Here is a 21,010-nt window from a genome sequence, read left to right on the forward strand (position 1 = left end):
TTTGAAAGCCTATCTTTAAACGAATATTTTATAGTAATTTACTCCCAAAAAAAAAATGAGGCCAGGACAAAATGCTCATTTCATAACTTCTTATATATTTATATAGCAGTTAACAGGTCAATGCTTGAGATCTAACAGGTCATAATTACACTGGAATGAAACAATGCATGTTGGGCAACTGTAAAAAGGCATTAGTAGGGAAACGTGGCTCTCAACGGCACCAAACCATTTCACTCCTAAAAATATCTCCCAACGAAATACACTCTAAGGCATTGGCAGATAACACAGACAATATTATAAGCTTGAAGAGTGAAACACGTGGCAAGAACACACACACAGAAGTGCAAGCATCATGGCAGCAGTCCGTCATTTTCCTTTTCGAAGACTTTTGTTTCCCTTGATGGAGATCGAAGAACGAGGAGAGGGGGCGCTGACGTCCCCGCTCTTCCACATTTGTGCGTCACAGAATTGTACAACAGAAAACACGCTAGACCATCTCTGCCTCAGCCTGACTTATGGAGCTGCTTAATAACCCATTCGATTCTTTATCTTACAGTTTTTATTAATCCATGATGGCATAAATACTTTGTCTTTCCCACCCTGACATGACATTAAAACTGGTCTCAGTCAAACACTGGATCCTTCACAGTTTTGGATCCTTTCATTTGAATGTTTTTGGTGTGAAATGGTCTAAAGCATATTTCCTCCTTGTACCAGCAGCCTCCATCCAAAAAGTCTCACTGTCACTACTGATCTGACACATTCATATTTTCATACATGATCTGATCTCGAAGAACCGTCGGATGATCGGCTTGCGTCAAGAAGAACTGGAGGCGAAGCGGAGACTCCTGTGTGTCAGGTGTCTCCATCCTGAATGGAGGGTGATTCAGGTGGTTGTGGCAGACGTCTTACCAGCCAGCATGTGTCCAAAAACATGTTTCAAAACAGTTCAGTCCAGGAGATGTCTGAAAGCACAACCAGACTGCAACTGGTTTATTCACAGACAAATTCATGTTTTTTCTTTTCCGGTATTTTTGTGAATACAGCCACCATCCAACCTCAGCAAAGTAAGTTACCAGACAGAATCGCTTCTGTGACTCTTGTCATTGTAATCTCAGGATTCATGGGCTGCAGAGTTTAGCTCCAGCCTGTCAGGTAGCTACAATGAAGTATTATTTTTCTTGCACTAAACACCTACACACCAGGTACGATAATTGTCTCCAACTACATTAAGCTTTTGCAGGTCAACTCGCTGACGTACAGAAAAATGACGCCTGAACCAATACTCAGAGGGAATAGCCAAAAACAATCCAGCAGGTGAAAATTGGTCCAAAAAAATGTGAGGAAACAATCACACGAGTGAAATATGTTTACAAACACCAAAGTTTTGTGTTCCAGATAATCGTTGTCAGATCCCGCAGCCAGTTTGTGCAAAGTCACTGTGTCGGGAACCATCTCTACAGCTAGTGTGTACCACGGTCAGGGAATATGGAGCGAGCATAGAGTGATTAATAGGATATTTAGTTTTGTTGTAAAAATGCCTCCACACATTCAGTGGACGAACAGTGAAGTGAAGGTGGATCCTTGTTTCCCCGCTGAATTGACTGTCATGTCTTGTTGCCCAACTGCCTTTTCTTCCTCCGTATCCTGTGCCACTATAAATAATAATCCACTGTATGTCACTCCTCTTCTTCCTCTTCCTCCTCCTCCTCCTCCTCCTCCTCGTCGTCGTCGTCGTCCTCCTCCTCCTCTTCCTCCTCATCCATCTCCAGGTAATCCTCCTCATCCATCACCGACCCTCCATCTTCTTCGTGAGGATCGGATTTCTGCCTCCCCACTTCATCCTCTTCCTCTAACTCCTCCTCCACCTCTGCCAGCTCCTCCTCCTCGTCATACGAAGAGATAGGCGAGTAGTGCGGGAGGTCAAACACCTGCGGGCTGCTGGGAGCATCAGAGCTGCTAGGGGGAGGTGAAGCGGCAGCAGCAGGGACAGGAATGGTGATGGGTACCGGGATGGAAAAAGCAGGAAATGCCTCGGAAGCGCACGTGCCAGCGCCGGCGCTGATCTCCTTCACCCTTCCGGCAGTCGGGTTCAGACTGATGGTTGTGTTGGGAGCAGCAGAGGGGATGACGGCCATGCCCAACCCCAAGGTCAGGGCTCTCGGTTCAGGCGTGTACTCCCGGATCTCCCCCGGTTCCAGCGGATCCGGCCCACACGGGTCGTGGTCACTGCAGCACAGTTTGCCGTCCAGCTTGGAGATGAAGAGCAAGCCGTCACGGTGCTGGCCGCAGTAAGAACTTGGGCACATCTCACAGAAGGACGCTGCGTCTTTGCTGCATACGTCGCACTGGTGCCATGGACATTCCCAACGACCTGCAATGATTATACAGACACCGACATGAATGTAAAGGAAAGTAATCCCCCCCCCCCACACCTTCTTTTTTACTTTATTTCTAGAGCAAAGTTCATGAGCAAATGCTACATAAAGTGCAAAGAGTCATAACATATACAATGAAACAAAGTACAATAAAATAGGGCAGAGATCAACGGCACAAAAGCCACTGTGAAAAGAAGAAACCAGTTTTCTACATTATTATAGGGGACCCTGTATTCTCTGTAGATACCACGAGGGACCTCCTGTGTTCCTACGTGTTCTTCTTGTTGTTCTGCATTATACTTTGCAGCCCGACAAAATTGCGAATGGATCTTAAACCCCGCAGTTCATTTTCGATTTCCAGGGGGCGTTACCAAGGGTAGACGACGTCATGCGGACTACAGTCTGCACACGTGAGCAGCAGCCATTTTGGTTGTTAACAAAAAGGCTTCTCTGTCAAGTCAAATGGTCAAAACCCGTCACATTTATTTTTCCACAGGAAAAATAATTCAGCAATGCAGTATATCATATGATGGGGTCATTCTGAGGCCAACTCTTCTTTTCCTACTTAATTGCACTGACAATACTCCTCTACTTCTATTTAAATAAGAGTTTGAGTGCATAAAATAAAAGTGATCTCTTCTCATTTACTTTAAAAATGTTATCTACCCATTTAGTGTCTACTGAGCTACTGAGCGCCTGCACTGTGCAATGTGAGCATCTATCTATCCAACTTCCTCGGTTTACATACTTTCTTTTCTATTCTTTACTCGTCTTGTTTCCTTCATCTGATATATTAAGGTCACACACTACTTCATATTATTAAGTAGTATATATTATTGTCCATAATTATTCTTCTTCTTTGTCACGTTTCCAAGAAAAGCTAATAGTGACTGAACTGTTTGTGTCCAGTGCCACAGATTGTACCAAAGCAAACACGGATGAAGACCGAACACCCTGGTGAGCAGTGACGTCCGTGCAGAGCCACTGACCTGCGGGCCTCTTGGTGAGGTTGAGGCAGTCGGCGTGGTAAACTTTCGGACATCCAGGTCTCTTACAGGAAACCATCTGCCCCCCGTCTCCGCAGCTGAAACACTCGTCCTCTCTTTCTTTGGTCACCATCACCTTTTTCTTCCTCTTGCCGTAGCCTCTCCTCTTCAGCTTCCGACCTTTGTCGTCCGACGGAGGGTTGTTCTGGTTACAGAGGAGGGAGGAGTTGATTGACAGTAGTACTTTTTTCTCTTTTCTGAAGTAAAGCTGCTTTTATGATCTTACCTTTCACCCCGCCACACCTTCACATCATCTCACAAACAATACGTTAAACCAAGTATTACTCAATTTGTGCCCCCCCCCCCCCCCCCCCCTCACCTTTGGCCTGACGCCCAGGAAGCCGCTGCAGTTTGGTGCTCCACATTTACAGACCGTCTTCCCATTGCCCAAACACTCCAGGTTGTAGTTGAAAGTGAGCTCTGTGCCTAAACACACAACACACACAACTGAGAGGGGCTGCGACTTTGAAAGAAACACTTGATTTGACTGAAGCCTCAATGTACTTTCAGCCAAGATTAGAGACGACGATGTTTGAGAAAGTTTTTTTTTTTTTTTTTTTGCGTGTGACGATCTCTTCCCAGTCAGTCCAGAAAGCATGAATGATAACAGCAATCAATAACTCTTCCATTGTACATATGAGCATTGATTTCTTTGCTTTTTTGGAATAAATTAACAGATCCTTATCAAATGTTTTTGCCAGCGATAAGAAACAAAAAACAATCTCGATATTTTAAAATTAGTCAAATACAAGGTTCCAACATGTACTTTTTTTTTCTCCATTTGACAGTTGTTTGTTTTTAAAAAAGTGGATTTAACATGTGGAATCAGAAAGGCTTCAGAGTTTTTACCTGTATTTTATATCATTCATTTTATTTCATGTTTCAAAAACAGGATGTTTTATTGACATTGGAAGTTGTGTACTGTTGTTGATCTAAAACAAGACTTGATTAAAGTTTTAAATTCCAGCTCTAAACGAAGCATCGTGTACCTGCAGCGACGTCGACGAGAGCGAACAGTCCCACCCGGGTGTCTCCGCTCACTGTCCACTTCTGGGTCTCACAGTTTGGCTGACAGCAGTGGTTCATGAAGCGAGCCTCGTTCCCTTTCGGCCCGGCATCAATGATCCGGTCCTGACACGCAGAAACTCTTAAGGTCAACTTGTCTGAGGCAACTAGTCTGGTTCTTGTGAAAACATCTCACACACACACACACACACACACACACACACACACACACACACACACACACACACACACACGCACACACACACACACACACACACACACACACACACACACACACACACACACACACACACACACACACTGGCTCGGAGCGGTACCTTGTCCAGAGTTAGCATGTAGAAGTTACAGATGTCGTTCTCCTGCGCGTGTCTGATCCTCGACCTGCACTCCTCCTCGTCGATCACCTCCCCGACGTACTCGCTCACAAACTGACCCTGGGAGAACAAGGGGAACAGGGAACATCCTGATTATTTAGCCTGATCCATCCCCCCCGAACAACAGCTGCAGGGGTTCATGAGGAAACAGTAGAAGCACCACTATCACAGTCATTAGTCAACGACAGTGTTGCATTTACCTTCTTGATGTCATGGACACAGCGGAGCCCCCAGCCCCGGGACAGGGTCCTGAAGATCTCCACCTGGCTGTATTGACGCTTGCTGAACGCCTGGTTGAGGCAACGTTCACCCGCCGGGCAAACCTGCAAGTTCAGAGGGTCATATCAAAATATCAGTCATAATGAAAGATGTTGCTTGGAGTGATGCGTCGCCTGACTCAGCTTAATGGAATATTTTGGAGAAAAGAGTGAATATTGGACATTCATCAGCTGGCCAGAAATAATGGTCATTTTTGTATCCGTGTAAATAAGAAACTGTTGGCTAACAAGATTTCTATATCAACTTCTAAGGTGTCAATATTTCTGCTCCCCCATGTGTTCCCCAAAAAAAAAAGTTTGTTCCGTTTTAATGATTTGGTTAATTCAGTCACAGTCCTGGCTTTCACCATGTTCCTAAAATCAATCAAAGTTTAACGCTTTATAATCTGCTTTAATAAGGCGTTTCTGTACCTGTGGGTGACATTCGTAGAGCAGCATGCGGTTGATGCACTCCGAGTCCGTGCCACACGGGCTCTCGTCTGTCGCCTTACAGTTACAGCGCGGGATCTCGGACAGGTCGGCTGTGATGATCTGAACCTTTCCTATTGGTCGGTTCACCTGAATGGGCGAGGAGGGTGGAAGCAAACTTGTGACTTGTACGTACAGTACGTGACTCTGTACATGAGAATGAACACAGAGGAGGAACTCCAGAGGAGGAGTTCAGTGGTTCTCGGAAGTACAGTAGGGTTATTGGGTAAAAAGTCAGCTATGTATTTCGAAAGCTAAGGAGAAGACAAAATATTAACATCTAACCTTAAAACTCAAACAGATACCACTGCTTCACTTTTGAGGAAACACTTCTCGTCGCAGATTTTTCTACTAAACAAGGTCGAAAGTCAATCACAAATGTCCGGACCTTAATATGTTTGTACGGAGGAGGCTTCCGGTCGTTCTTCTTGTCCTCTTGAAGCTGCCGAAGCTCCTTCTCCGCCTGCAGCTCTCGAAATCGCACGGCCGCCTCCTCCAAAGCTGGGGAGGGAGATCAACAGAGAAGTCGAGTCATCATACCGGGTACAAACTGGAGACACTACAAATAACACATGCGACACTGCTACAAACAAACAAATGACGACTGTCACTTTCAGGATATGTTGAAGAAGCCAATTTTGCTGAACACACTGGATACCTTTCTTGTAGGTGGCATCGACACCTTTCCCCATCTTGTCTCTGCTGTTGGCGTCCACATCCATATAAGGGAAGACTCTGGCCTGGTAGGTCCACAGGTAGTCGTTGGAGCCAAAGAAGTGCACGGGGAACTCGCCGACATCGTGCTTCATCCTCTGGATGTTCTCTGGGATCGTTTTGGGATGACTGACCTCCGCGGGCCACCACCTTTACAGAGGCGTGGCAAAACATAAAGATTTACAGAACTGTCCAACAAGAGTAGAGAAAGATTTCAATGAAAAGTGTGCTTTTATAGTACAGGAGGGATTCTGCAACTGTGTCGATTTCTGACACCGCATTATCTTTTTAAAACACAACTGTTGCACAATGGTATATGTTTTCTATCTATTACTGTCTATTTTCTCATCAATTCATTGATGAATTGATTGAAATACACCAAGCCCAGGATCATTTCAGATGTCTTCTTTTTTCTGTCAGTCCAAAGATATTCAGTTTACTATTGTAGAAGACTGATTGACCAGAATTTTTTTGAGAAGGTAGAAAATAGTTAAACCTGTCACTTTTTCTTAAGTAATAACTAAAATGAAACAGATTTGTTGGTAGTAAATTAACTAACTGACAAATCGATGAATGCAGTTGATGGTTCCAGGATCTTGCATTTTTTTTATATTTGCTTCATTACTTCATAGCAGTGCACTTGTGATGGTGCTTTTTCAGTGTTTTCTGATTGGTCAATCAGCAGATTAATCATAAAATTTGAACAAAGCTTATTACAATTCACCCTTCAATCCATTCAAAACAAAGGCATATAACAAACCACAAACACCAACCTCCTGATGGTTCTGCCCACAGAAGGGCTCAGACTGTCTTACAAAGAAAACAGAGCATGCAGTACATCAACAGTGTCTGCAGTTCGCCACTGACCTGTACCGCCCAACTTTCACCCAGAGGATGTCTTTGAAGCGAGGCTTCTTCCCAGCCTTGCAGTCATTGCAGAACCAGCTGCCTTTAGGCATCTCAATGTTCAGACACTCCCGGTGGAAGGCGGCGGGGCAGGACTCGCAGCACAGCAGACTTCCCCCTGGAGCACAGGATGAGCAACAGCACTGATTGAAGGTGAGAACTTTTATCAGTGAGATCGCATGTGAGGGTTGGACAGCCAATGTTTGGCGAGAGCTACATTACATTACCAGGCTGAAATGACTCTGCCTGTTCTCTAAGTCGTACCCTCAGTGCAGACGAAGCACCAGCTGACGTTGACGTGTTCGTGGTTCTTGACGCCACGTCGGGGTGCGAAGTGGTTGGGACAGATGATGCTGTTGTTGGAGAGGATGACACTGCCTGCCGCCATGCACAGATCTGTAGCGTGATAGGCCACCGGGCAGCGCACGCACCGTACCAGACGACCTGCAGACAACAACAAGAGAGCAAAGGGACAGTCAGGACGTGTGTAGATGGTAAAGGTGTGATCGAAACCCACCTGAACGTCCCCCTGTTTACCTTTAGCGATGGACAAGCTGTTTGGATTGGCGATGAAACAGGTGAGGCAGACGTGGATCGAGCAGCGGAAGCCTCGGTTCACAGGAGCAGTCGGCGCGTAGCTGGCGATACACTCCCCGTGGTAGAACTTCCCACACACAGGGATCATACAGCGCCGCACGTCCTCACCACGCTTTTTACAGACAAAGCAGGTGTGGATTCCTGGGAGAAAAATGAAGATTATGAAGGTAGTTAAGTCCTTATATGTATAAGCTGTGCATGTTTTTACTCAAAGATTTATTCTAATATTTATGATCTTTTTACATCTCCCAAATGTATCTATCATTTACCTACTTTAGTTGGATTTCTTTTACATATATATAATTTTTTATATAAGGCTAATTATGTCAAGCTTAGCACAGACGTACCTGATTTACACTCGGGACAGACGAACTTCCCTTTCGGTGCCTCGGCCAGAGAGATGCAGGGCAGGTGGAAGGCTCCACAGCACTGACCCTCACAGAGCAGCAGCTCCCCCGTCTTTTCACACACCTGAGATTGAAGACAATAAATCATGTCCACCAATAAATAACACGTCAGGAATAACACTCAGAGGAAAGTTTTCACTCTACTAAGACAGCCTTTGAGAGTGATCAGGACGCAGGTCTGAAGGTCATTTTACAACGGGGAACCAGGCTCACCTGACAAATGTTCTCCTTCATGGAGGCGGGGCCTCCTCGGTCCCCGATGATCCTCCTTGAGGCTAAACGTAGGTCGTCGCACAGCGACAATTCATCCTTCGAGGAGGAGAAACTGTGATCCAGGCTGGACGAGTCGCCCTTATGATACAAAGGAAAAATATATAAAAATATATATTATATAAAAAATAATTTCACACATATTCTATGAGCAGAAGAACAGATCTGTGACAAAAGGAGAAGATGTCTGACCTCTGACTCTGCTGTGTCCTTCTTGACCTCCTCAGTCCTACTGTCCTCTGGCTGACGAGCATCGACATCTGCCAGCGCCGTCTCCACCTGGCTGGGTTCAGGTGCAGCCGGCACAGGACTGGCGGGTGCAGGAGTGCTGGGAGAGGGAGTGGGAGTGGTCCGGACGGAGGGCGTGGGCATCAAGGTGGAAACCTCTGAGGTCGTCGGTGTGGGCGTGGAAGTTGTAAGTAGCTTTCTCTTTGACTTTAAAGGCGATGGCCCTGAATCTGGGTGTGGAATTGACGTGTAAAAATCCGGTATCACAGGGAAGACAGAATAAAACAAAAAGAGTGTGAATTATTAAACTATTTGAAAATCGGAATGAATTTTTCACAAGAAAAGATATGAAAGTCTAAAAATGTATACAAAGAAAAAGCAAAGTATATGATTATCATGGAATGCACTACGATATAATATTTACTCATATGAGATGGTTTACTGACCTGATTGAAGGGCGGTATTAGGATTGTTCTTCAGTGTTTTGACCTGTGATGAGAACCATTGTCAAAAAATCAAGGACAGTTGAAAATATTTTCCAAAATAAAACACTAATATAATCATATTTTTATTTCATTTTTTTCCATCTGCACTGATCTCGAGTTGTTTTGTTGTAGAGCTACTATTATTAGACCTCAGCGAATTGTACATGTGTGTGTAATGAACTGGTGCCTTAGTTACAGAATTACACATACACACAACACATTACGGCCATGCTGCACCTTCTTCTTGGGGCATGTCGAAGCCTCGGCCTCCAGACAGTACTCCAGGATCTTCTGAGTGGGTTTCCTCTTCCGCTTCTTCTCCAGCTGAGGAGCGTTTCCTGTCAACCAAATGTCACAGTCAGGTTAGCGTTAAACATAAAGAGGCTTAATCCACATTTCCAAAACAGTGTATGAAAGTTTTTTGAGGCTTTATTCAGCACAAATCTAAGCAAACAGCACTAACAAGAATGGACTACAACAATCAGAAACAGAAAGTAAATCTATATCTGTTTGATAATTGATTAATCATCCTACTCCTCTCAAACCTGCAAGTCAAAGCTTGTCAAATGCAATGGTTTCTGCTTTTATTTGTTCACACTCATACAAAGTGTTTGTAGTGAAGACTCTGAAGGTGTTCAACAGAAGGTATTAAATATATTTTGTCATAATACGTGTATGACTTCTTGAGTTATGGCCCAAAAATGTATGGCCCAAAAAAGTGACCTTGACCTTGAACTACCAAATTCTAATCAAGCGTGGGGTCACAATGACCTTGACTTGAGACATTTTACCATCGATATGCAATCAGTCAGTCTCCGAGTCCAAATGAATATTCATGCATAATTTGAAGAAAATCCCTAAAAGCAATCTTGAAATATTGCGTTCAAAAGGCCTAAAAGCATGTATTGTGAAATCACAACGACTTTGACCTGGACCTTGGCGGGTGGAAAGACGAACAGACGAACAATCCGTAAACGTAATGCCCCAGTCAAGACTGTTGCAGACACGGAGCTCCTCTGGCTCCCCTCTAATTAAAACATTGTGTAGGTGTAATGGTCGGGTGTTTCACATACTTTCGGCTATGCATTGGGTCAACATTTACGAAGGAGTGTTTCCTTTGGTTGACAGATGGCTATTTTTCCCAAACAGTCTTTGTCAATTCAAATGCAGTTAAGTTAATAAGCTAAATACACAAGCGCTGCCTCACCGCTGTCTTTGATGAGGCCTTCTGAGAGCGAAGGTTCGGCTTCGGGAGGGGGGGTTAGTGTGTCAATGGAAAGCACCGGTGCATCTTGGGGAGATGTGTTTTCAGTGCTGGGGATTTGTAGTTCAGAGGGCGTTGTTGCAGCGATTTCCTCAGGAGGCGGTGTCTGTATTTCAGGAATTAAGTTCAAGGACGGGTGGCCATGTGCATTCTTGTCCAATCCCGGGGGTTCAGACATGGAGGTAATGGGTGGAGTGGCCTGAGAAAACAAATGGCCTGGCTTCATTGTCAGTCAGTTACATCATCACGTGGTGATATTGGATGCTTAATGCCAATGCCAGCATTATTCCAATATAGCAACAATGAAATAAGAAAGTTACAACAGATCTTACTTTGTATGATTTTTACCTTTCCAATTGACTGGAGAGGCTTTTTGATTTTCTTCCTTGTGGAGAAAATCTGATCGTACTCTTCAGTCCATTCTATCAGCCTCTTGCTGGGTTTTCTTATTCGTTTATGTGCTGAAAAAGGAATACAAGGACATTTTTAGATTTTATTGTGCAAAACGTAACAAAGATTTCTCTTGCTCATTCCGAACATCCCTCAATGGAACATATTGAGACATCTGTGCCACCAACACCACCTCCATCCAACTCCTTGTTAACAACACATTATCTGTGGACTACAACTAGGGCTTTTTTTTAAAACTATATTGTTTAAATAAAGCCACATTGCTTCTCACTAATTAAAACCAATCGTATCAGTTTACAAATATGTGAAGTAAAAGCCCAACTGCTGAATGGGCCCTCACCATTGTGTTATCCCACTTGCTTGTATGCTGTATTTACTGCAGTGTGTTCAACTCAAACATTTTCAGAATACATTGGGTTAGATTGTGCTTCACTCTTTTGGGCAATTCAACAAGACTTACCCGTTGGAGCCTTGTCACGTCCTCCAACATTGTGCGTGAAGCTTTTGTTAGTCTGTGTGCAGTCTGCATCAAGGCCGTCAGACTGTCCCAGACACAGCGTAGTGTCGGACCCCTGCTGCTCCAAAGGCACCATGTTCTGTAGATTCTCATTAACTCTGCTCCACCTCTGCTCCACCTTCTCCTGAACCATTCCTTCACCACCACCAGCCTGCTTCTCTGAGCAGCTGGCCTGCATGCCCAACAGGGACTGGACTCGTGATGAGCAATCCACGCCCGATAAAGAGTCCACTGTTGGTAAGGATGCCATTCCTGACGAGGACTCCAGTCCTGGGAAACCAGGACCAGACCTGGCAGGACGACAAGGCACTTTGCGGTTGGATCTCTTTTTCATTCCAGCGCAGCTGCCCCTTCTATTATAGGGCCTCTTCCAAGTATGACTTTTGCTGTCTTCGCTGTGAGTGATTAGGATTTTGTCTGGACATGAATTACAATTTTTATTAAAATGTTTACTTTGTTGATCTTGCTCTGCAGGTTTAGCCTCCCTGGGAATCACTAAAGGCTCCTCCTTAACATGTGCACTTGGTGGTCCAATCTCTAGTTCCAAGGGGGTCCCGTCTCGCTCTCTAGTGTCATGCAAGTCCTTCAACATCATGAGAAAAGTGCTGAACTTGTAGTTTGTGTCTGGTTTGAAAGAGATGGGTTTACCATTGGCCTCCTTTGTCACGGACTGGAAGGACACCTCATCCACATTTTTAAATGCATTCATAAAAGAGAATGGTGAGGAAGGTGAGGATGAAGAGCATAAGTCAGAAGAACGATCTTCCTTCTTTGCCTTTACACTAGAAGTGAGGGGGATGAAGTCCATTGGTGGAGTTGAGGATATTGAATGGTCTTCATCTTCGCTCTTGACACCAGCTGAATCAGTTGAATCAGAGGATTTCAAAGGTCTGCTATGGCTAGAAAATGAGTCCTGATCATACTCACAATTGTCATTGCAATTAGATTTAAGTGATTTTATTTTAGTGCTAATTTTCTGTTTGGTCTTTGGACTCCGAGTGGAGTTGCGGGCAGTGTGACACACAGAGTCCTTAGGTTTTCTTAACGGATCTAAGAGTTCTTTCTGCTCAGCCTCCTTTTTGGCTTTTTTTGTCTTCTTCTGCCGCTTTGCCTCGTGCATCACCTTCAGTGCCCTGGTTATCAACCGACTGCTGGCTGGGAGGTGGGCAGGCTGCTCATGTATGACTTCTTCTGGAACTTTTTTTGATCTGTGGACAATTTTCTTGGATTTCTCAGAAGACTGGCCTTCGGAAACACAAGCATTCCCAGATACTAAATTTCCTTGCCGATGAGAAGCAAGATTTGCATTACAAGATGTACTAGTGACAGAAGTTATTCTTTGTGCTGAGCTGCCTGACTGGTCAGAGGTCATACATGTTACATTGGGGGAAGGAATATTTTTACTTTCTGACCTCTCTGGCTGATTAGAGGATGGGTGTGTCACATGACTTGGGCTTACATTTGAAAATTGTTTTGTTTCTGGTTCTGGGCTACCTAACCCTTCAGCAGCCACGCTTTCCACATTGGAGACCACAGTAGTTTTCCCATGTGATGATTCTGAAGAGTGACGAGGCATAACATTCCCCCGACTTGTTTTTAACTTCACAACCGAGACCTTTATGATTTCCGAACTAGATGGCTTCTCTAAGGAGACACTTGCCTTGGCATCCACCTGGTCAGACTGTTTAGAGGAAATTTTAGTCACATTATTGTCTGTGGTCTTTTCATTCTTTGTGGTTCCAGGTTGGCCAGTGGGACTAATGTTTACACTGGAATTTAGTAAGTTCTTACCATTTATTTCCTTGCGTATTAATTTGACAAAGGGCAGTCTACACTTAGACACCAGTCTTCTTTTCTTCTCTAGAATTGCTAATGGGTCAGTGGTGTCAGAATTTAAACAGGACACTAGAGTTTTGTTGCTTTCTTTTACTTCTGCTTGATCGGAAATCTTGTCAATTACATGGACTTTTTTACTAGCCATCTTGTCACGATGTTCTCTTCGACTGACACTCTTAGGACTTTTTGAAAACCTGGATTGTACATCAAAATCAACTTTGATATTAGGCTCTGGGGCCTTTTTAACATCTGAGCTACCAAACTGGCCAGACAGCGTGCCAATAACGGTGTCTGTTGTATTACTGGGTGTCTGTACACGCTTTGAGTGTCCACACTTGTCAGAGGGCACATCAGTCTCAGTAAAGACAGGGGACTTCTGCTTGTCTGACGGTCCTGACTGGTCAACAAGACTGTCATTTGAACCAAGGGGTCTATTGGAAACCAGGGTGTTTTTACACTTCACATGTCCTGACTGCCCAGGGCACAGATTTGCTTCAGCAGGTACCAGAGTCCTATGCTTGTCTGACATCCCTGACTGGTCACTGAGCCCACCAATTGAGGAGACACATGTAACCAGCATCTTTTTGCTAACAACAGAAAGGCTCTTTTTCTTACAGGGTGCCTTACCAAAGAGAGAGCGGTCTGGCATCGAACTGGTTGTTTTAGGTCGCCTGTCTTTGCCTGATTTACTGAACCAAAGACCACTCTGAATCTCTGGCTGCTTCTTCACCTCTTTGACCTGCATAACAGACGGCTGAGTTGGAACTAGCTTAGACTGACGTTCAAGTGCTTTGGGACACAAAATCTTAGGGACTGAGTCAAGGTCAGAATAGGGGCACTCTCCATTGTCTCTCTCTGATTGGTCAGGGCTATTCTGCAAAATCTTTTCAGAGTGTTTACAATTCAAGTCTTTTGATGATTTACTTGGTTTCTTCTTGCCAGAAGATTTCCTTAAAGTGCTTGGCTTTGTTGGAGTTGTAACAGGGGATGAAATAACTGGGGAAGAAATGGAGCCGTTGATCCTGTGTGATGTCTCAGGCAGGGTGGAGACAGGTGAAGTGGATGGAGAAAAGGTTGGATGAGCCTTGCTCTCTCTTTCCAGTGAGGAACTGTTGTGGACGGCATCATCTATGGTCGCAGAAATAGAGGAACCCATTTTGGGTCTCTCTGGGAGAACAGATTCAGCTTCTGCCACACTAGATTTCCAGGAGTCTTGGAAACGCTTAGCGATCTGCAGGGAGGTAAAGAAAAACACTGGTCAGTCTTTGCAGATGTATTAGTTTGCAAATAATTTGGTGTAACTGTAGTTATTTGTGAACAAGTCCGTTTCTAGGAGACAAAAAAAACCATTTTGTTTGTTGTACACATGCTTTCTTTTGTCTAACACTATGATCAACCAGGATGCCAGTAGCATCATGAATTAAATAGTAATTACAGTGTATTTATAGTTGTTCTCCCTTTGCTTCCCCCTCCGACGCAGTAGGCAGAGCTGTTCAAATTCAAAGCCTCCATGGAAAGTGTGGGTTGATTTTTCCTCCACCCAGACAAGCTCCACAGGTTCACCAAAGGTCCTGACATGGTAGAGCCGACAGGGCCGATCACTGGGCTCTAAGACAAGGGTAAAACTTCAGCCTCAGTCTCATGAGACGTAAACAAGTACTCTATAAAATTACAGTATTTTAGAAATGGCACAAATAATTACAATGTTGAAAGGCCAAAATATGATTAATGACCAGGGGAAATGTCTATACTTTTGTAGGTTCTTATGAGAACTGCTTTCAGTCAGGCTGGATACTGATGATCCATTGTTTAAAAATACAACATGTTTCTGTGATAGAAACACTTTCATTCTAAATTACCATCTCATTTGATAACGTTTAAAAAAATGTATTTTAGCAAATTAAAACCTAACTAATTATCCCTAAACAACCTATTTAAGCTTTTTGATACAATGTTAATATTCATTCATTGATTAAATAGAAAAACTTATATTTCCACCGGATTTCAATTAACTGGTGACCAAAAAAGTCCATGTCAGACACCTGGAAGCAACCCACACACAATGCATTAGTGTAGGTAGTAAGAGCAAGTCACTAGGTAATAACAGATAGTCAACAATGCTCCAGGCCCACCTTTCAGTCTGTGACAGATTCCCTGTTCGGGGTCAATGATCACCTCACAGGGCCACCATGGTCTTCGGCTGAACTTTGCCCATATAATCTCACCCTCTAAAAACTTCACAGGGGACAAAGACTTTTTCTTCAGGCTGGTCTGCTGACGAAAACATGACAGTGAAGAACAAGATCAATGAGACATATGAAAATAAGACAGGTTTTGTATTTTTACCAGATTTGCAGATTTCTGGCCACCAATGTTGTTTTTTCTAAATCCATTTTTCAGTCTCTTACAGATTTCAAACCTCAGTACCAAAACATCACAACCTGATAGCACTAGTGACTACTATATTCTTCTCAGTGTAAACACGAGTAACTACTCACAGCAGCAGGTCGACTGGACTGGTGTGGTACATGAGAAGGCCAGAGCTATGTCTGGCATGTAGCAGGACTGGCCAGAGTGCCAATACTGGCCACTGCTAGGATGTGACCCTGGCTGGAGCGTTTTGAAGGTAGAGTTGTAACTTTTGAGAAACACAGTCATTTGCCTTATTTCAGAGAGTTACATGAACTGATACCCCTTTCATAACTGTCTCTAAAAGGGGAAGTGTGCCTATTTTTACACATTTTCTAAGGGGCTGCATATGTGAAGGTTATTTACCAGCATCTCTGAAGCTAAGTAGTTAACACGTGTCTTGTTTGTTTTATCAGTACACAAACAGAGGTCAAAATGAGAAGTCGTGGTTGGTAATTCCTTTGGTGATGAAGGAGTGCTACACAAAGTTCAGTCTACATGACTTAAGAGGTCTTCAGATCACTGTGCAGTTCACACTACATGACAGTCATTTTGAGTTTATACTACACTGACTGGTGTTGACTGGTCATACACTACACAATCTTTCACCTGAAAAAAACCCTGACTACACCGTAGTCCTGTGCTCTGATTGGCTGTAGCCGTCGCCGATTAGTCTGGATAATTAACCAGCTAGAAATGTAGTCGGTGGGGGCGACGTGTCGGCGAGCCTCTTGGATTTAGTCTTAGAAGAGCTGACACGGCGATTGGCGACTGCCAATCGAATGCCAACTTGGTTCCGGTCAGGGTTTTTTGTCAACGAGTTAAAATATGAGCAGAAAATCTGGCTTAAAAAGCATGTAGTGTGAACTAGTCATAAGACTCATTCACAGTGTGTAAAAACAGTGAATTTGAAACTGAATTGTTGTTTTGTGACCTTGCCATCAGTGCCCATCATTTTTATTGAAAACCGCTGATTGCTTCCTTGTTGTGCAACGTCCACACGTTTCAATAGTGGAGGCTTTTTTTTACAGAAGACATTCTGACAGTAGCTGTAAAAAGCCCAGTTGTGAAAAAAATACAAATCAGTGATTGATAGATTATTTTTAGCTGCTTCAGTTTCAGGGTGCTGGTATTGTGTATGCTGGCTTACTGTCACACTCTTATGGCTGACCAGAACTGAAGAATATTATACAACTGTGTACTGAGTGAATATAACATCTGTATTAACACTTCTGCTTCATGTTGCGCTGAGTTATAATTCAATGTGTTAAGCATGTTTTGATGCAATTTGCTGCAGTTGGGCCATCATGGTGGTTCCATGACTGCAAGAGGCACTGAAGGTTTTAAAGTACCTGGATTGCCTCCATGAGCTGTGTTCCGTGGACACTGTTGTGGCTGCTGCTACTGACCGTGTAGATGAGCAGGCCACACCAGCGCCACAGTTTTGGAGCCATGTGTTGTCTATATTTACAATAATCAATATTCTGTTATGAAAAGTGAAAAGCAATGAAGTGTTCCACGTCATGCAAAGGATTTGTGAGTGAAGACAGTTTTGTGACCCAGGACCATAACAAATGTTTTCTTTCCAAATGAATTTTGAATTGTGCCTATGTTGTGTCTCTCTACTTTCTAATAGTGATGCTGCTATTACTGCATATTTGGAAAACAAGGTAATTTGAGCCGAGTTTGCTCAGGGTAATGAGGGTAAAACTTGCCACTGAATTCATCGATGGACTATCCATAAACAGCAACAGGTCGGTGTCGCTATCCCACTCGTCATCCGAGCCGTCCCAGTACCTCCTGCGTTGACCTGAGGACTGGGACCTTGTTACGACCTTGGCTGACGACAGGGAAGCATCCTTAGAGTTCAACTGTAAGTCCCCAGGAGTTGATTGAAGAACAGTCCCTGCCCTCTCGTGTTTTTCATGCAAGCCTTCCATAGGCGGCGCAGTCTCTCGCGCTTGTTCAGTGTCGTCATCCTCGAACAAAGAGGATTCAAAATGGAGGAAACCATTAGCGAAGGGGCTGTTGCTGTCGAGCGAGAAGGCCGGGCTAGGCGGGCCAGAGAAACAACCTTCTGCCTTTTTCTCTGAAGTGACAGGATTGCTCTGATTGGCTGCTGGTGCATCTCTACTTCCAGTTTGGACCTCGGCTTGTTTTCGTCCAACAGAAAAGTTACCAAAGGTCTCATCCCTGCTTGTACTCTGGCTTCCAGAATAATCCCTGCTAGTGCAATCAGCCCAGGAGCCCATCTCTATCTCCTTCTCCCTCTCCTTCTTATGTGTCGACCACTCCCAGCTCCTGTCTGGCTCCCTCACCGGCAGGACCAGGTCAGGCTGGCTCACCATGGTGGTGAGATGCTGTAGCCTCCGAAGAGGACTGTAGGTGGAAGAGGAGGAAGGGGAGGAGGGGTGTTCCCTTTGTGCAAACCCATAAATGGATGCATGCTTGATGGAGGACGCCGCAGCTGACATTGTTAGGCCGATCCTGTGGTCATGGTGTCTGGTGGAGAGGTCACGACCAGGGGTCAAGGGGCAGATGGACTCATGGGTCTTCCTTCCGGGGCCTACATGAGGCCCACTCATGCTGGCATGGCTCCTTCCTGAAACATGAACAGAGGTTATCAGGGTGAGGTCGACATTCCTGCTACAAAGACGACATCGGTTTGGGTGAATTTAAAACGTAAACATCACGGTTGTTATAACACCAAACTTCATTATACTATGCTTGGAATTACCCTTTGGGACTTTTAGGATATTATCAATGATTCTAATAAGATGCCATGGTTTTGGCATAAGTAAACAATTTGTCTTTCTTTCAATAATATGTCACGACGTTGAAGAATCATATCTAAAAATGAACGCAGGAAGCTGGAAATGAGATATTCTTAGAAGTGAACGAAGGAACAGCTCGGACACAAGATGGTCAACACAGTCTGTCATAACGTGATGTCAAAATAAGAGCGCACACTCACTGACAACCAGCCTATCGACCTAATGGGACATATTTGGAGAGATTCTGCGCCAACACCGCAGCCCCGCTCAATATAGCCTGGGAAGAAATAATATATCGCGATATGATGAAAATGACATCAACCCCGATAAGGTCAGCAGCCTGTAAACACACACACACACACACACACACAGAATGAAGCCAGCGGGATTATTATGGCGCGTCATGTGAAGAGTCAGGCCGACGTGAAGACGCCGGCGCTTAAATCCACGACCTGGAATTAAAATGGACCCTTCCGTGCGCGTGCGTGTCAAACGCGCGTGTGCAAAGGTGTGTGTGTGTGTGCGCGCGCGAGTGTGGATCGCTCATGTCTTGCAGTGGTTCCATGATGGCAGGAGACACATACACGAACGTCACATAACATGCAACGACAACGAGGACGACGACGACACACAAGTTCACGAACACACACACTGACACTGACGTACACACACTGACAGACACACACACACACACACGTACTTCTACAGGCTTCCCTCCGACAGATGCAGGCTATGTGCATCAAACGGCAAAATCACGGAGAAAACGCCGAATGACCCGCGATCTGTGGCGAGAATCTTACCATTCCGGTGTCGCCCACCGCGAAACTGACGCTCAACGCGCACATTTTGGCGTTTCAAGGTGCCAATTTCCAATTTTTTGAAAGCGGGTGAGGAGAGTCCCAGCGGCAAAACTACTAGGCCTGGATCCTGTGAAACGTACTCACTCTGCCCCCTCCACCTCCCCCATCCCTCCTCCTCCTCCTCCTCCTCTCTACATGCGCTAAAGCCTGGTCCAGCGGCCCCTGGAATAGAGATTCAAGCGGGCTGTGCGCCTCCAGCGACACTCCCCCTTTTGCTTGGTGATAGCTAACAACTTTATAAATTCGCCCGTCTGTGGATTGTTCTGCCCTGCTGCTGAGTGGCCGTTTGCCGCCTGCAGGACTCTGCCTGTCCCTTGAAAGTCAGTCTTTCTCCGCTGTGCGCACTGCCAGGCGTCACCGCCGCCTCCCTCCCCAGCCGGTCCACAGCGTGGAGCACAGAAGGGGCCGTAAATCTCTGTTCCGAGGTAAAAAAGAAAAAAGAAGAGAAAAGAAGAAAAAAAAGAAAAGACAAGAGCTGACAGACCCCAAAGCGCACGGGAAAACCACAGACACACACACACACACACACACGATATATCACCCCGCCCCTCCCCTTAATTACGAGCATCAATAATCAAACTAACCCAGGCTGCCATCACCAATGACATGTCACATGCCAAACTTGTGCCAACAACTGGCATCCTCTCCACCACCAAGGCGACACGACCTGGAGATGAAACGAAAACACAAATAAATTAAGTGATGCAAAAAAAAAAAAATAGAAATAAACCCCACAACATGTCCACCACCACCACCACCACCAAGTGTGAAATGGTGCTGAAGGCTGTACCCGGAAAAACAGACGAGTTGTCTTTCCTGAGACGAGTTGCTGTGTTCAGTCTCTGGCTTTGCACACACCCGGTCCCTTCAAAATGGAGTCCTCCAGTTCTTAGAGGAGGAAAAAAAAAAAAAAACCACAGGCCACAAAGTGTTAATACATGCTCGATATAAAGTTCACCCAGCCACGGAGCAACTGAGCCACAAACGCGCACCTCTGCCGAGCTCTGGGGGCTGCTGGGGTCTCGACTCACCTCCTGCCACGACAGGAACAGTTTCTCTACATGTTGTGGCCAAAGTCACTGTCTCATGAGCGCGTCTGACACACGACAGGGGGACTGAGGCACAGCCATCCTCTGGTGCCCGTGTGTGTGTGTGTGTGTGTGTGTGCCAAACGCACAACTGACAGCACCAGCCCACAACACTTGGTGGCACTTCCAAAGCATCGACCCGTGGTAAATTCTGTTACTTGTGTTTTTTAAGCAGATGATGAGAAACAAGCCCAGCCTTTCTCTCTCTCTCTCTCTTGTTCTACCCAGAGAGGAAGGGGTAGACAACCGCAGCCCTCGGCTGGTGGAGGCTGAGCTGAGGCTGGGAGCCGTGCGAGGCTTCTGCTTTGGTGTGGGGGTTTTATTTTTAATTTTATGGGCGAGGACGTCTCCAGATTTTGGAAGGTTTGGAGACGATGTGTCAGCGAGGGCAGGCAGGAGGGGCAGGGGCATGTTTCAGGTGTAACCCCCCCACACACACACACACACACACTCAGTCAGTCTATATCTGAAGCAGCGTTTCGTGATCGACACGAACCCTGCTCTCCTTCTGGTGGATGTGAAATGTGACCGTGGCGTGAGAATAAAAGCAGCACACAGCTCGGCCGGGTCAACGGGGGAGGACACGACGCGTCTCCCTCCGCGGGACCGTCGTGTGACCGGGTTCCGTTTCCTGCGGCCGCACGCGGCGTCGTGTCCGCCGCCCACTTTGCCCT

At 45.3% G+C, this 21,010-nt stretch overlaps 1 protein-coding gene across 6 annotated transcripts; it reads right to left on the reverse strand.

The window, feature by feature from the left end:
- Positions 1 to 75: 75 nt before the first annotated feature.
- Positions 76 to 20,417, reverse strand: nsd1b (nuclear receptor binding SET domain protein 1b). Of its 6 annotated transcripts, XM_047337402.1 has the most exons (26): positions 20,280 to 20,417; positions 20,039 to 20,136; positions 19,833 to 19,915; positions 17,330 to 18,216; positions 15,338 to 15,476; positions 14,641 to 14,813; positions 11,313 to 14,436; positions 10,790 to 10,902; positions 10,385 to 10,640; positions 9,388 to 9,515; positions 9,139 to 9,181; positions 8,657 to 8,922; positions 8,408 to 8,545; positions 8,135 to 8,258; positions 7,728 to 7,928; positions 7,455 to 7,634; positions 7,152 to 7,308; positions 6,229 to 6,434; positions 5,959 to 6,071; positions 5,514 to 5,660; positions 5,025 to 5,147; positions 4,768 to 4,884; positions 4,414 to 4,555; positions 3,744 to 3,850; positions 3,368 to 3,569; positions 76 to 2,374 (listed from the first exon to the last, which is right to left on the reverse strand). In XM_047337402.1, the coding sequence occupies exons 4-26, from the start codon at positions 18,197 to 18,199 to the stop codon at positions 1,680 to 1,682; spliced, it is 7,764 nt and encodes a 2,587-aa protein (XP_047193358.1). In that variant the 5' UTR covers positions 18,200 to 18,216; positions 19,833 to 19,915; positions 20,039 to 20,136; positions 20,280 to 20,417; the 3' UTR covers positions 76 to 1,679. The 6 variants fall into 6 exon arrangements, with proteins under 6 accessions (XP_047193358.1, XP_047193359.1, XP_047193367.1 ...); XM_047337403.1 differs by lacking the exons at positions 19,833 to 19,915; positions 20,039 to 20,136 and having other exon boundaries at positions 20,280 to 20,412; XM_047337411.1 differs by lacking the exons at positions 19,833 to 19,915; positions 20,280 to 20,417 and having other exon boundaries at positions 20,039 to 20,132.
- Positions 20,418 to 21,010: the final 593 nt, after the last annotated feature.

The sequence above is a fragment of the Scophthalmus maximus genome, chromosome 2, assembly GCF_022379125.1.
Source record: "Scophthalmus maximus strain ysfricsl-2021 chromosome 2, ASM2237912v1, whole genome shotgun sequence".
Lineage (NCBI taxonomy): Eukaryota > Metazoa > Chordata > Actinopteri > Pleuronectiformes > Scophthalmidae > Scophthalmus > Scophthalmus maximus.